Raw genomic sequence first — 13,996 nt, forward strand, 5'->3', positions numbered from 1 at the left:
TATATTTCAGATCAAACTCACAGTATGCTGTTCATAGTACCGATGTTAAAGACAGCTTGCTTAGTTTTTCAGATTTATTTTGCATTGGCAAGTATGGTATATGAACAGCGAATAGCTCACTGACCATTGTTAGTTTAAAAATGAACAGGACCCAAATAACTATCACTATTGAATCATATCCTGATGTAACTATCACTATTATCTGCTGTATTATTGAATTGTGGTTTGTCACACTTGTACTTTGCTTGAACAAAAGTTATTGTATTTCTTGCTCTTATTGTATTACTTGTATTGTAACACTTGAAATGTATTTGCTTACGATTGTAAGTCGCCCTGGATAAGGGCGTCTGCTAAGAAATAAATAATAATAACAGGCTATCCTTTGAGGGTGCAATTTTACAGACTTGTCTAAAACGTCCAGCTTTGTATGGGTTAAGACTCTAGTAAAACGGGTAAAAATAGTTTTTTTTTAGCCAATCATATCCAATCAGAATGTGGGTTGAATTTTTTCCCCCACTAAGCCAATGTCGAGGAGAGTTTGGGATTTTTTTTTCTGTCGTTATCAAAATTGACCAATCAAATTCGACTTTGTTCGGACTGACAGTCCCGTCAGCCAATAGCGTAGTGTCAGCCCCAGATTGAGGTCACATATCCACTTATGTCCTATTTTTCCTTTCCACCAATCAGAGCGGGCAGTCGCGTAAATGACGGCTCTCGCAGCCAACGGGAGGGCAGGATTGGTTCCTCTTCCTCCGGCGGGGGCGTTTGCTACCTGTGTGAAGAGGCGAAATTCACAGGAGGAGTTAAGAGAGAGGAGGGGGGTGGATGAGACAGAGAGAAACTGGAATTTTAAGAGGAATTAAAACAAAACAATGTATTTAAAATATATGTAGATATTAACGAGACTTGTATATATTTTTAAAAAACCCCACACGCCGACCCGGACCACAGAGTCGGACCCGCGATACTAAAGGGTGAAAACAAAACAAACAAAACGAGCAGAAAATACTACTTACTCGTGTGGGGAAAGGAAAAAAAAGACTGAAGAAAACACTACGGAAGGGAGGAGGAGAAGAAGAAGGAAAGACAAGAGGAATTGAAGCATGGGGTTTGGGGTTTGGATATTATATTTACACGCGCCCTCCCCAAATAATAATTATCAACATCTTAACCGCACCGTGACTTTTGCAGTGTCGCTAGGAAGCAGTTATGAAGCTGGATTATATGTGAAAATAGTTAGGCTATAATCAATTCTATCAAACATATAATTTCATTTTAAACGGGGACTCTGTGTTTTAATGGATGCACAGTAATGCACCGTGCCCGGCTATGGGGTATTATTTTTTTAAAAAAACTAAAATTTCTCTCAGTACTTGTCTGCGATTTATCTTTTTTTAAATGCAAACCGGTGTAATTATCCAGCAGACCAAACTCGAACAAAATAGCAGGCAGTACTACTAGCGAGGTATAATTGTAAACTAAAATTTATACAGGTTAAAAAAAAAAAAAAATACGTTTGTCTTAAAATGAGGAATTGGGTCAAAATGGTCACGTCCATGTCATTGTTTATTAAGAGAGAGGCACATTTACACCGGGGTTAAAATAAATGTTATTTTTCAGTTCGAGTACGGATGTTTACAGTGTGTTTATTATTATTATTTTTTTTAATTTAAAATATATATATATACTGTTAAAATTAGTTATATATGCGCAGTAATCCAAAGTCATTAAAAAAAAAAAAAAACACGTTTATATTATTGCAATGTAACCAGCGGGGAGAATTGCAATTTCAGTGGTGTGGAGTTTTATTTCAACGCATGTTGATGTGCAGTTGGTATTTCCTGTTTTATTGTAGCAAAAACGAGTCAGGCATCTGGCTCTATTCTAGTACAATTGATTCTTTGTTTACTAATAATCAGCTTTCTAAATTGTCAGTTTTAAAAAAAATAAATAAATAGGGAACAGCGTGAGTTAGCTGACGCGCACAACAACACATAAATTGGTCGTTGCTTTTTACTTCGCTGCGTCTATCGCCAGCTTGACAGAAGCAGCGTTTTCTGGGGGAGTTCGGAATTTGTACACAACTTGAGGCAGCTTCATCCGGAGTTGATCCGACACCCCTGTTTATTGCACCGTGCTTATAACCGGCCGCCTACACGCAATGGAGAACCCGACGTTGTAACGGCAGGGCCCAGTAGCCTCGTACCGGCGGCGGAGATCAGGTGTCGCGGGGCATCCCCGTCGACTTACCGAAGGAAAGGATGGGCTCCCAAGTGTTACAGATATTGAGGCAAGGGGTGTGGGCCTCCCTCACCGGGGGGTGGTTCGTTGACCCCCATCAAAGCACCTTTTCCAACTGCTTTCACCTCTACGTGTGGATATTTCTGCTGGCGTTTCCCTTTCTGCTGTACATGGTGAGTGAAAAACAGTGTTCATTGCTGTGCCTGCTGTTTTCAGTGTAGGTGTGCACTGATTCTGAACACGGTGCTGTCACTGTGTCGTCCTGTTATAGGGCTTGAAACGCACACCAGCCCAGTCCTGGGGTTCAAAACCCCGCAATGGAGTATTAATATTGAAATGATCAGGAGCCAGGAGTTTGAGCAGGGTTAGAAACTCACACTAGCCCTGCTGCTGCTGCTGCTGCTGCACCCAGTCCTGGGGTTCAGAACTCCCCTCATGAAGTCTATTATTATTATTATTATTATTATTATTATTATTATTATTATTATTATTATTATTACTACTATTGAAATGATCAGGAGCCAGGAGTTTGAGCAGGGTTAGAAACTCACACTAGCCCTGCTGCTGCTGCACCCAGTCCTGGGGTTCAGAACTCCCCTCAATGAAGTCTAGTATTATTATTATTATTATTATTATTATTATTATTATTATTATTATTATTACTACTATTGAAATGATCAGGAGCCAGGAGTTTGAGCAGGGTTAGAAACTCACACTAGCCCTGCTGCTGCTGCTGCTGCACCCAGTCCTGGGGTTCAGAACTCCCCTCAATGAAGTCTAGTATTATTATTATTAATATTGAAATGATCAGGAGCCAGGAGTTTGAGCAGGGTTAGAAACTCAGGCTAGCCATGCTGCTGCTGCACCCAGTCCTGGGGTTCAGAGCTCCCCTCAGTGAAGTCTGTTATTATTAATATTGAAATGATCAGGAGCCAGGAGTTTGAGCAGGGTTAGAAACTCACACTAGCCCTGCTGCTGCTGCTGCTGCACCCAGTCCTGGGGTTCAGAGCTCCCCTCAATGAAGTCTAGTATTATTATTATTAATATTGAAATGATCAGGAGCCAGGAGTTTGATCAGGATTAGAAACTCACACTAGCCCTGCTGCTGCTGCTGCACCCAGTCCTGGGGTTCAGAACTCCCCTCAATGAAGTCTAGTATTATTATTATTAATATTGAAATGATCAGGAGCCAGGAGTTTGATCAAGGTTAGAAACTGTGCAGCAGGGCGAGAGAATCTCAAATCAATAATGCTACACAAGCCGGTTTATTTTGTTTAAGCTCCCTACAGAAATCAGGTGCTGACAATCCGTCTCGCACCCCAGCAGCCGCTGTTTTGTTCACTCGTTTCACTTGGAATGCTAAATCAGCCCGATCGACGCCAGTGACCCTCGCTTGATTGTCAGCACCTGATTTCTGTAGAGGGCTCCGTCCAAATAATCACATAATCGGTGCTCTACAAACCAGTGCCTTCCGTGATCGGAAAAGAAAGAGCGGGCTGGTCGTATCATAGGAGGCTGTGTGGTCCAGTGGTTAAAGAAACAGCCCTGTAACCCGGAGGTCCCCGGTTCAAATCCCACCTCAGCCACTGACTCATTGTGTGACCCTGAGCAAGTCACTTAACCTCCTTGTGCTCCGTCTTACGGGTGAGACGTAGTTGTAAGTGATTCTGCAGCTGATGCATAGTTCACACACCCTAGTCTCTGTAAGTCGCCTTGGATAAAGGCGTCTGCTAAATAAACAAATAATAATAATGAACCATGCAGCAATTACCCAGTTATTGATCCGCTATGGCTTTTATTTTGCGAGCCTCAGTTTAACACTGACCTATCGATCGACCGCTCGCCCTGGTCCCCTATAGTCTCACGCGTTTACATTTCTAGCACATGTTTTTTTTTTTTTTGCTTCTTGCTTTTTAATAGTAATGTTTTCTCAGTGCATGTATTAGATTGTGTATAATAGCCACATGCAGGGACAGAAATAGGACTCCTATTGCATAGCAGTTTCACTATGATAATAATGTCTTTATTTTTATATAGCGCCTGTAAATGCTTGATGCCCATAAACCTTGCTAATATATGGAGTCTTGGTGGTCAAGTGGTTAAAGAAAAGGGCTTGTCGCCAGTTCAGTCCCGGCTCAGCCACTGACTCGCTGTGTGTGTGTGACCCTGAGCACACTTTTAACCTCCTTCGGATGAAACAAACAAGGTCCTATTGTAGTGACTCTGCAGCAGCAGTTGTTGATGAAGCATAGTTCACCCCCCCAAGTCTCAAAGTCGCTTTGGATAAAAGTGTCTGCTAAATGACAAATTAATAAATAATATAGCAGACTGTCCCTGTGTCCCGTTCCCTCCTCTCTCGCAGGCTCTGCCCTCCAGTATCCTGGTCGCTGGGGTGTACTGTCTGGTGGTAGCTGCCTTCTTCACAGCGGTCAAGGTGGTGAATTTCCGGCTCCACGCCATGTTTGACCAGGGGGAGATTGTGGAGAAGAGGCAGGACGCGTCGACGAGAGGCGAGGACGGAGAGGGAGGAGCGCTGCACGACCGGAGCCAAACCAGGTGAGCCGATCAGATCAGCAGGGTTGGAAATGAGACTTCCGTCGTACAGCGGTGTGATCCATTCCTGGTTTTACTCTGAGTATAATAATAAGAGACACCTGAGCTTGTTACCAATACACCCTGCAAAATAATTCAGCAGTTACAATGTAGTCCCAGTACAGTCTAGTCTAGTGATATTAAATTGCAATTAAAATGCAGGAATGGACACTATCACTTCCATTGCATAGCAGTTGTTTGATCCATTCTTGTTTCCACTCTGTTTAATAATAAGACACACCTGAGCTTATTATCTGTACACACTGGGGCTAATAGGAGGCAGTGTGGTCCAGTGGTTATAGTCCCAGGCTTGTCCCCAGAAGGTCACCGGTTCAAATCCCACCTCTGCCACTGACTGACTCGCTGTGTGTGACCCTGAGCAAGTCACTTAACCTCCTTGTGTTCCGTTCTGCATATGATATGTTAAATCAATGTCCTATTGCAAGTGACTCTGCATATAATGCACAGTTCACAGCCTACCTCTGTAAAGCGCTTTGTGATGGTGGTCCACTATGAAAGGCGCTATATAAAAAATAAATATTATTATTATTATTATTATTATTATTATTATTAATCAAGCTGGTAGTAAACTGACTTCAATATTGAACGCGCTGAGAAAGAGACGTCCTGTCGAAACGAATGTATGAAGTTTCTTTTGGTGTGTTATTAAGTTTTACCCCCACCTGTAACCCTGCTGTTCCTCTCGCTCCAGGGATGCGGGGGGAGGGGTGGAGATGATAGTGTTTCGGAAAGTCAGCTCCACACCACCAGTACGCTGCAGCTCCCAGCATTCCCTCTTTGGGTTAAACCAAGTCTCGGTGAGTACGGGGGGGGGGTGTTCCATTCCCTGTCAAGGGGAAACGTAAAGATCAAATTGAATTGTGAGAAGGTTGTGCTTATCGGAGATTCAGTCATTGCAATCGGAGATAGCCTCGACCTGCTCGATCCCCCCAGTAAAACTGAGTCTTCTTTTGCAGGAGTTTCTGCCACGCCTGGATGACGCAAGAGGCTCAAAAGGTAACTTTGCTGTATTTTTCTGCGGCTTTCTTTCTGCTGAGTAAGTTTTTTTTAGTTGTAAATGTAAGTCAAGCTTTCCTGTACAATAGAGCTGTTGTGTTCACATGTGTCGCTTGTAACCGAACTGCCTTCTGAGATGCGTGAAAGCTGTGTGAAACCTTATGGGACTCCCGGACTAGAATTCCATTATTCATTCTTAAACCGGGAATAACTGCATTGAGACCGAGGCCTCGTTTACAAGGGGGTCCTGGCAAGATGACCAGCGACCAACGTCAGCCGTTCATTTCACAGCATTAAAAACAACATCATCGACATTCAATCTGGGATCAGAAACATTTACACGTCCAGAATTCTTGCAACCTACTCATTAAAATTAAAGCAATCAGTCATTGTGCTACGTTTAGCCAATACATGGTTATTTATCATATACTGTTGTCCAGACTATTCCAGGCCATAGGGGGCGCTGTGACTAAATGCTGATTGGCCAACGCAGGACCTTCTCCAATGCACTTGATGATTATTAGTGTTATTATTATTTATTGATTTGGCAGACGCCTTTATCCAAGGCGACTCGCAGGTGTCACAGGGCAGCAGAAGGCTACAATGCAAGCTTAATATTTAAGTAGTGTAGTTTTACAGTAAGTGCAAATAACGCTAAAATACAATATGAACTAGGATGCAACAGGTTAGGGTTACACTAGTTTATATCTACAGTGGCATTATTAATAGTGCAAGGATAGCGCTTCAGCTGAGGATCCAGCAACGTGGTGCTGAGGTCAGGCAAGTCCAGTGCAGAGTAGGGGCGGTCGAGGAAGAGATCTGTTCTCCTCATCATGTTCTGCCTTTCTCTCCCCCCCCCCCCCCTCGTGGTTTGTAGATATCCGGGAGTTGATGAGGGAGCGGGGCAGTAACAACGGGATCGTCACAGCGGCAGACCGCGAGATCCTGAAACGCAGCTCTCTCGACTTCATTGGTGAGCAGCTTGTAATACAAGGCTAGAGCTATGCTGACCTAGAGTACTGTGTCCAGTTCTGATCACTTCTCTACAAAAAGCAAGCATGATTGCACTTAAAGGCACAGAGAAGGGCATCTAGGCAGATCCCAGGACTGGTGAGCTGTGAAGACAGGTTTTAAAATAATGAAATCTCTCATTTTAAAATGAGTGTTTCTAGAAATTGAGTTCATTTACTTTTCAGTGTTTCTAAATGTAGCATTGTTTGGAATTCACAAAGCTGTATTTCAGGGATGGAAATAAGACTCCCATTGCAGAGCAGTTTGATCCGTTCCTGGTTTAATAAGACACACCTGTACACTGTGTCAAATCAAGCTGGTAGTAAAACCTGGAATGGGTGAAACTGCTGTGCAATAGGAGTCTTACCTTTTGTATTTGTTTTCAAAAAAGCCGAGTTTGATATTCCTGAAACCTGTTCTGGACTGTTGATGGTTTCATTAACAACAGTAAAGAACAGTTTCGTAAATATCAAACTTAATTTTATTCATAGAAACACTTGTGTTTTTTAGTTAAGGGTAAATGAAATTGAACGCTGCACTCCCCTTGTTTCCCTGCAGGTGGTGCCGGTGCGGTCCATTCGGATCAGTTGACCTGCGTGTCTGCAGCTCTGGCTGGAGGGGAGCTCCCGGGGTTCGTGGGGGCGACGGGGGGGTTCCCAGCCTCCCCTCCCTCCCCTTCCAGCCGGGGTGACGATGAGGAAGAATTATCATCATCCTCCCCTTCGGATCCGTCCCAAAGCCTGGCCGCTGGGGAGCTGACCTTGACCCCGGGCAAAGAGGTGGGGGGCTACTCCCCTCTGGGACCCTGCGGGGAGTCGGAGAGCCTTGGGGACACCCCCCTGAGCCCCCTGATCAAGAGCAGCCTGAGCGAGGAGATGAGCGAGAAGCTGCTGGGGCTGGGGCTTGGCGAGGGGGGGAGCTCGAGGGCCCACCTCTCCTCCAGCCTCACAGCCCAGGGCCCGTCCGCGGTGAAGAAGGCGGCGCCCAAAGCCGGCTCCACCGACAGCTGCTTCAGCGGGGGCACCGACAGAGAGACCCTGAGCACAGTCAGCAGCTTCCGGAGCGAGAAAACTGACTCCACCCAGCTGGAGAGCCCTTCCCTGGGGGGAAACCTCCATCACGCAGCCCCTTCCGAGACCACAGAGCAGCAGAGGGACCCGCCTGCGGCAGTCGGTTTAGGGGGCAGCGACACGGACGACCTTTCTGACAGCGAGCTTCTCAGATCCCCTGCCAGGGAGTTCTCCTTGGGACTGGACAACGCTGTGGTGGAGCAGAGCGAGGTGGGCGCGACACTAGATCCTTCCTCGCCCTCCGGCAGCGGGCACTCGGGGGAGTTCGGGCACAAGCCCAGGGTGCGGCAGACCAACTCGGTCCCAGCTGTTCTCGGGCAAGGGTCTTCCGAACCCGCCCTGCCCGCCCCGTCCCCGTTCCTCCTGCCGGAGAGGAGTGAGAGTGAGAGGGAGGAGCAGCAGGTGGTCCGGCCCAAAGACCTCAAGCTGCTGCGGGGCGGGACTGTGACCGGTCTGGGGCACAAGCCAGGTCGGAGGAAGGTGCCGCGCAAACGGGGCGGGGTGGGCAGCAGCAGCTTCGACTGCGGCTCCTACCGTCGCAACCACAACCACAACCACCACAGAGACTACATCCCGGTGCGCAGCCTCCTGGGGGCCAAGGCCTACAGCGAGAGCTTGTTTGAAGACTCCAGCGATGACGACGAGGACGGCAGTGAAGGCAGCGACATCAGCCGGGGCTCCAGCCTGGGCTCCCAGCGGCGCTACAGCTCCGACGACGATGATTCCAGCTCTTCCACTTCCTGTTACTCCCCTGACTCCGCCTCTGCCACCCAGGCCCCGCCCCCTCCTCAGCATCCGCTCCTCCCCAACCCCGCCCACCACCACCACCAACACCATAGCAAAGAGTCTGATTCCACGCATCAAAGAGGCGCCCGGCGGTCGGCCAGCACGGCCAGCGCAAAGACTCACGCTCGCGTCCTGAGCATGGACAGAGGCGGGGAACCGGCCGCCCGTCCCCTGACGGTCTCCAAATCGGACCTGGAGGCCCGCGCCAGTGAGAACTCAGACCCCTTCGCCGCTCGGCACCGGCTGGAGTCCCTGGGCGGCGTCTGGGCCGGGAATCAGACAGGCTGGAGAGCTGGGGAGCTGCCAGAGGAGGGCGCTGTCGGGGGAGGTGGGTACACAATCCCCAGCACCTTCATTGGTTACCAAAGCATCATCCTTGGGTCTAGGCGTGCGTTCAAGCTCTGATTCAGGATCAGCTTCTGTAGAGCAGAGCTGCACAATGAGAGACGTTGTAGCCCAGATATTTCTTGCAGCCATACCCTTAACTGCTTAATTAAACCCGGTACACCTCCCATTCAGGTCGGTCAGTAATCGGTGATATAGAAACAATGTTAGACCAGTTTGTGCTTTTGTTAGGCATCTTAAACAACTTCTAAAAAGCCTCTAGCAGTACGAATTCCCAAAGCTTTCCTATTTGACCACCGTGCGTGATGCCTGGTTTAGCGTCTGAACTTTTGTTTTGAAATCTCCCTCTTCTCCCTGCAGCTGCTGCCCCAGAAGAGGGGGGCGTCAAGCGAGACTCGGGGAGCAGCGTGAAGAGGAAGCAGGTGATCCGAAGAAGACACAACGCAGGCAGCAACCCCACCCCCCCGCCCTCCACCATGGGCTCCCCCCCCAGGTACGACCCCCCCCCCCCCTTTTTTTTTAACACTGAGTAGTGAGGCTGGGTTTCAGAACTTCAACAAAGTGTCTTCTTTAAATGATCAGAAGTCGCGAGTTCGATGTTTTAATAAATCATTCCGGCTTTATAGCAACGCCCCCCCTTCTCCCGCACACCTTTTTTGAATAAAATATTTTATTGTTGTAACAGAAAGCAAAATCACTAGCTCCTTGTGTCATGCTCAATAGTATCTTGTCAAATGTATAGTCATGTCCCCATTAGATTCTATCATTTGCAACTATTATTATTTATTATTATTCATTTCTTAGCAGACGCCCTTATCCAGGGCGACTTACAATTATTACAAGATATCACATTATTTTTACATACAATTGCCCATTTATACAGTTGGGTTTTTACTGGAGCAATCTAGGTAAAGTACAACAGCAGTGTCCCCCACTGGGGATTGAACCCACAACCCTCCGGTCAAGAGTCCAGTGCCCTAACCACTACTCTACACTGCTGCCCAACTACAATGCCAAACCTGTTAAGAGTGTTGCCTATTGCTTTCATCTCAATTGAGGAGCTGCTCTTCCCTGTGTGTGTGTGTGTGTGTGTGTGTGTGTGTGTGTGTGTGTGTATATGTATGTATGTATGTATATATATATATATATATATATATATATATATATATATATATATATATATATATATAATTATACAAGCCTGATTAGCCCCAGTGTATAGGTAACAAGCTCAGGTGTGTCTTATTAAACTTGTAGCAAAACCAGGAATGGATCAAACCACTATATAACAGGAGTCTTATTTCTGTCCCTGATAGATATGTAGATAGATAGATGGATATATAGATGTGCATGCATGCCTCTGTAACGCCTCGTTGCTGTCCAGTCTGCAGGATATTCAGCGCGCTCGGACCTCCAGCCACTCTCGGGTGCTCACTCTCCCCTCGGCCCTGCAGTTCGCCTCCTCCCTGCTGCTCCCCCGCGGCGGGGTGCACGAGGCCTCCACCTTCGACGACACGACGGAGGGAGCGGTGCACTACTTCTACGACGAGGGCGGTGAGTCTTCCAGCGAATGGCATCTTCATGGAGGCTCGCTGGTGCAGTGGTTAAAGAAAAGGGGTCTTCATACCGGGAGGTTTAAATCCCGGCTCAGCCACCGACTCGCTGTGTGTGACTCTGAGCAAGTCACTGAACCTCCTTGTGCTCCGTCCTTCGGTTGAGACGTAAAACAAACGATGTCCTATTGGAAGCGACTCTGCAGCAGCAGCAGTTGATGAAGCACAGTTCACCCCCCTAGTCTCTAAGTCTTTTTATACCACTACAAATATATGAATGGTGGAAAAAACAACATGTTGTTTTGCAGTCCGCTTGGGTGGAGATATATATAGACATACACACACACACACAGAGCTGTGGCCAAGAGTTTTGCGTCATCTAGAATTTTAGGATTCAGACATTAAAAAAAAAAAAGTCATAATTTAGATCTTTTATCATGTAATCAATGAAACTACAAAACAATATCGCAAAAGTCTACCGGGAGCCATAATAGTAGTACAGTATTTCATGTTAGATTTATAAATGTTACATTTCATTTTTTTTGCCAGTTTATATGTAAAAACTACAAAGCGCTGGTGTATAATTCAATATGTTAACGTGACATTACTCAGCAAGTTTCGTTCGACTTTATGAAGCAAAATTAGTTCATTCTACAGGGTGATGCAAAACATTTTGGCCATAGCTGTAGACCTCTGGTTGGTGCTACACTAGGTTAAAGAAACCTGTCTTGCACTACCTGGGTCATTTCACCTGGTCATGCCAACGATACCTGTACAGTACCTGGCATCTCTCTCTCTCTGTGCAGGTGTCCGTCGATCCTACACCTTCGGTCCAGCAGGAGGAGGTTATGAAGACCCAGTCCAGTAAGACATTGCTCTGTTCAGCTCCTTAAAACAGTTGGGCTGGTAGATTCTACCACACTTCAGGGTGTTGTCCTTATGGCGGATACAGTGTTCCTAATTTTCAGTACTTGTTGCTTTGTAGTCAAGCGCAAGGGTGTCAAGGGTGTACGAAAGCCAGATGGCACTGCAGCCCTCCAGGTTTGACACACCTGGTCTAGCGGCACAGAAATTCACAAAACACCCGTGTGTGTGTGTGTGTTATTTTTATTTTCTCATTTGGCTAAGGATGACTTCCTACTGTAATTCTCTGTCTCTGGATCCTGATTTGTTTTTCCTCAGGGAGCGTCAGTCCCAATCCTCCAGCTTCACTTCCAACGATGTCCAGGAGGGGGCAGGGCAGGTGCTGTCCGTGCTGCAGCCCAGACCTGTGGTGCTACAGGGCATGCAGGTGCGCAGAGTCCCGCTGGAGATACCCGAGGTCAGTGCGGTCCAGGGCAGGGGTATTACAAGGGATTCCCCAGGGCAGAGCAATACAGGACAGGGTTATTTCAGGAGATACCCCCGGGGCAGGGCAATTCATTTTCATGAGTAGGTTGCAAGAATTCTGGACGTGTAAATGTTTCTGATCCCAGATTGAACGTACTGTGATGATGTTTTTAATGATGTGAAATGAATGGCTGACGTCTGTCGCTGGTCATATTGCCAGGACCCCCTTGTAAACGAGGCCTCGGTTTCAATGTGTTAGGGTCAGTTTTTCTTACAGCTGTTAAGGGTGTAACAGTACCCTAATATCACAGTGCAATCTGTATCCTGATGGGCGTCTCAATACTATTGGACTGCTCTGTATAATGTGTTTTTTATGATGGATTGTTTTTTGTATGTTCGTTTTGGCCACATAGTCATGATGACTTTTAAAGACAACATACAGACACTCAGTTAGTTTACAGAACAGAACCACAAGGAGCTAAAGCCAGGCAACATTTGCTAGAACCCCCTTGGGTATCCTTTTATTCATTCATTCTTTTTTTAACCAGGAATAAACCCATAGAGACTGAGGCTTCATTTACAAGAGTGTCCTGGCAAGATGATCACCTTTTTTTTATATATATAAAACAGTTTGATTCTTTCTTTGTTTCTCTCTTGGGTAAACCGGCTGCTTTCTGCTTTGTGATCTCGCAGCCCTCGCTGCTTCAGTTCGACCTGGATCACGAGTCCCTGCACGAGTCCCAGGAGAACACGCTGATGATCGAGGAGGAGAAGAGCAAGCTCAAGCAGTACTACCGCTTCTGGGTGCTGCCGGGGAAGTGGCTCCGAGTGTGCTACGACCGTCTCGCCCTGCTAGCCCTGCTGGACAGGTAAGACTCGACTGCTCCCAGCTCGGAGCGTCGCTGCAGGGCAGTGCGGCTGAGGGAACGCTAAGCCACTTTGTGGCTTCGGACTTGGGTTTCAGGAGACTAGGTTTCAGGCCACTGCACGGCACACCAGGGGGAGACTTGGGGTTTGATACAGCAAAGTTGCCTCATACTAGGTCTCCCGGAACCAACTTTCTGAAAAAGTGGCTTCACGACAGCTTTAGAGAAAGGCTGCTCCCTCCAGACCGGGCAAGCTTGAGGCATGGAGACTGAACTGCTGTCTCCCTCATCCCCACCTAAGAGAAAGGGTGCTCCCTCCAGTCCAGGGCAGGCTTGAGGCACGGAGTCTGAACTGCTTCCTCCCTTACCCTCTAAGTGAAAGGATGCTCCCACCCAGTCCAGTCCAGGGCAGGCTTGATAAATGAATAGAAATGACTTCCTGTGCAGCAATGTAATCGTTCCCCCCCCCCTTGTCCTGTCCGTCTCAGGAACCGCAGCGTGGTGGAGAGCGTGTTGGCAGTGGCGCTGGCCAGCCTGGTCTCGTTCCTGGGGTACCTGCTTCTCCTCGAGGGCTTCTTCAGGGATATCTGGGTCTTCCAGTTCTGTCTGGTAATCGCCAGCTGCCAGTACTCCCTGCTCAAGGTGAGAGTCCATTGGAATAAACCGCTGAGTGTCTTTAGAAGGAGGCTTGGTGGTTCCAGAGGTTAAAGAAAAGGGCTTGATAACAGGAGGTTCAAATCCCAGCTCTGACACTGACTCACTGTGTGTGACCCTGAGCAAGCCACTGAACCTCCTTGTGCTCCGTCCTTCGGATGAGACGTAAAACAAACAAGATCCTATTGGAAGTGACTCTGCAGCTGCAGCAGCAGCAGCAGCAGCTGTTGATGAAGCATAGTTCACCCCATAGTCTCTCAAGTTGCTTTGGATAAACGTGTCTGCTAAATGACTAATAATAATAATAATAATAATAATAATTAATAGAGGGTCCAATTTTTAAATGGACTGTCTGTCTGAGCCGGGCTGATCATCTCTCTCTTGTTTTTGCAGAGTGTACAACCAGACGCTGCCTCTCCTATGCATGTGAGTAACGAGAGAGACAGATTCCTACCTTCTCATTTACTTTGGCTTCTATTTGGGCCCCTTTTATTTTTTAAGCAGTGACTTGGGTTCACTTTTATACCGTTTT

General features: G+C 47.1%; 1 protein-coding gene across 2 annotated transcripts in view; it reads left to right on the forward strand.

Moving 5' to 3' along the window:
• The first annotated feature begins 745 nt into the window (after positions 1-745).
• LOC117398598 (pecanex-like protein 3) overlaps positions 746-13,996 on the forward strand; it is a 31,723-nt gene continuing 18,472 nt past the window's right edge. The window contains exons 1-13 of one of the 2 annotated variants that reach the window (XM_059012188.1): positions 746-2,414; positions 4,604-4,797; positions 5,546-5,651; positions 5,811-5,850; positions 6,728-6,823; positions 7,420-9,045; positions 9,423-9,555; positions 10,447-10,616; positions 11,422-11,479; positions 11,798-11,936; positions 12,638-12,813; positions 13,299-13,452; positions 13,858-13,890. In XM_059012188.1, coding sequence (XP_058868171.1) covers positions 2,262-2,414; positions 4,604-4,797; positions 5,546-5,651; positions 5,811-5,850; positions 6,728-6,823; positions 7,420-9,045; positions 9,423-9,555; positions 10,447-10,616; positions 11,422-11,479; positions 11,798-11,936; positions 12,638-12,813; positions 13,299-13,452; positions 13,858-13,890 — 3,078 coding nt within the window. In that variant the 5' untranslated portion in view covers positions 746-2,261. The remainder of the gene's footprint in view (positions 2,415-4,603; positions 4,798-5,545; positions 5,652-5,810; positions 5,851-6,727; positions 6,824-7,419; positions 9,046-9,422; positions 9,556-10,446; positions 10,617-11,421; positions 11,480-11,797; positions 11,937-12,637; positions 12,814-13,298; positions 13,453-13,857; positions 13,891-13,996) is intronic. The other variant, XM_059012189.1, reaches the window with a different exon arrangement.

The sequence above is a fragment of the Acipenser ruthenus genome, chromosome 43 (genome assembly GCF_902713425.1).
Source record: "Acipenser ruthenus chromosome 43, fAciRut3.2 maternal haplotype, whole genome shotgun sequence".
In the NCBI taxonomy this organism is placed as follows: domain Eukaryota; kingdom Metazoa; phylum Chordata; class Actinopteri; order Acipenseriformes; family Acipenseridae; genus Acipenser; species Acipenser ruthenus.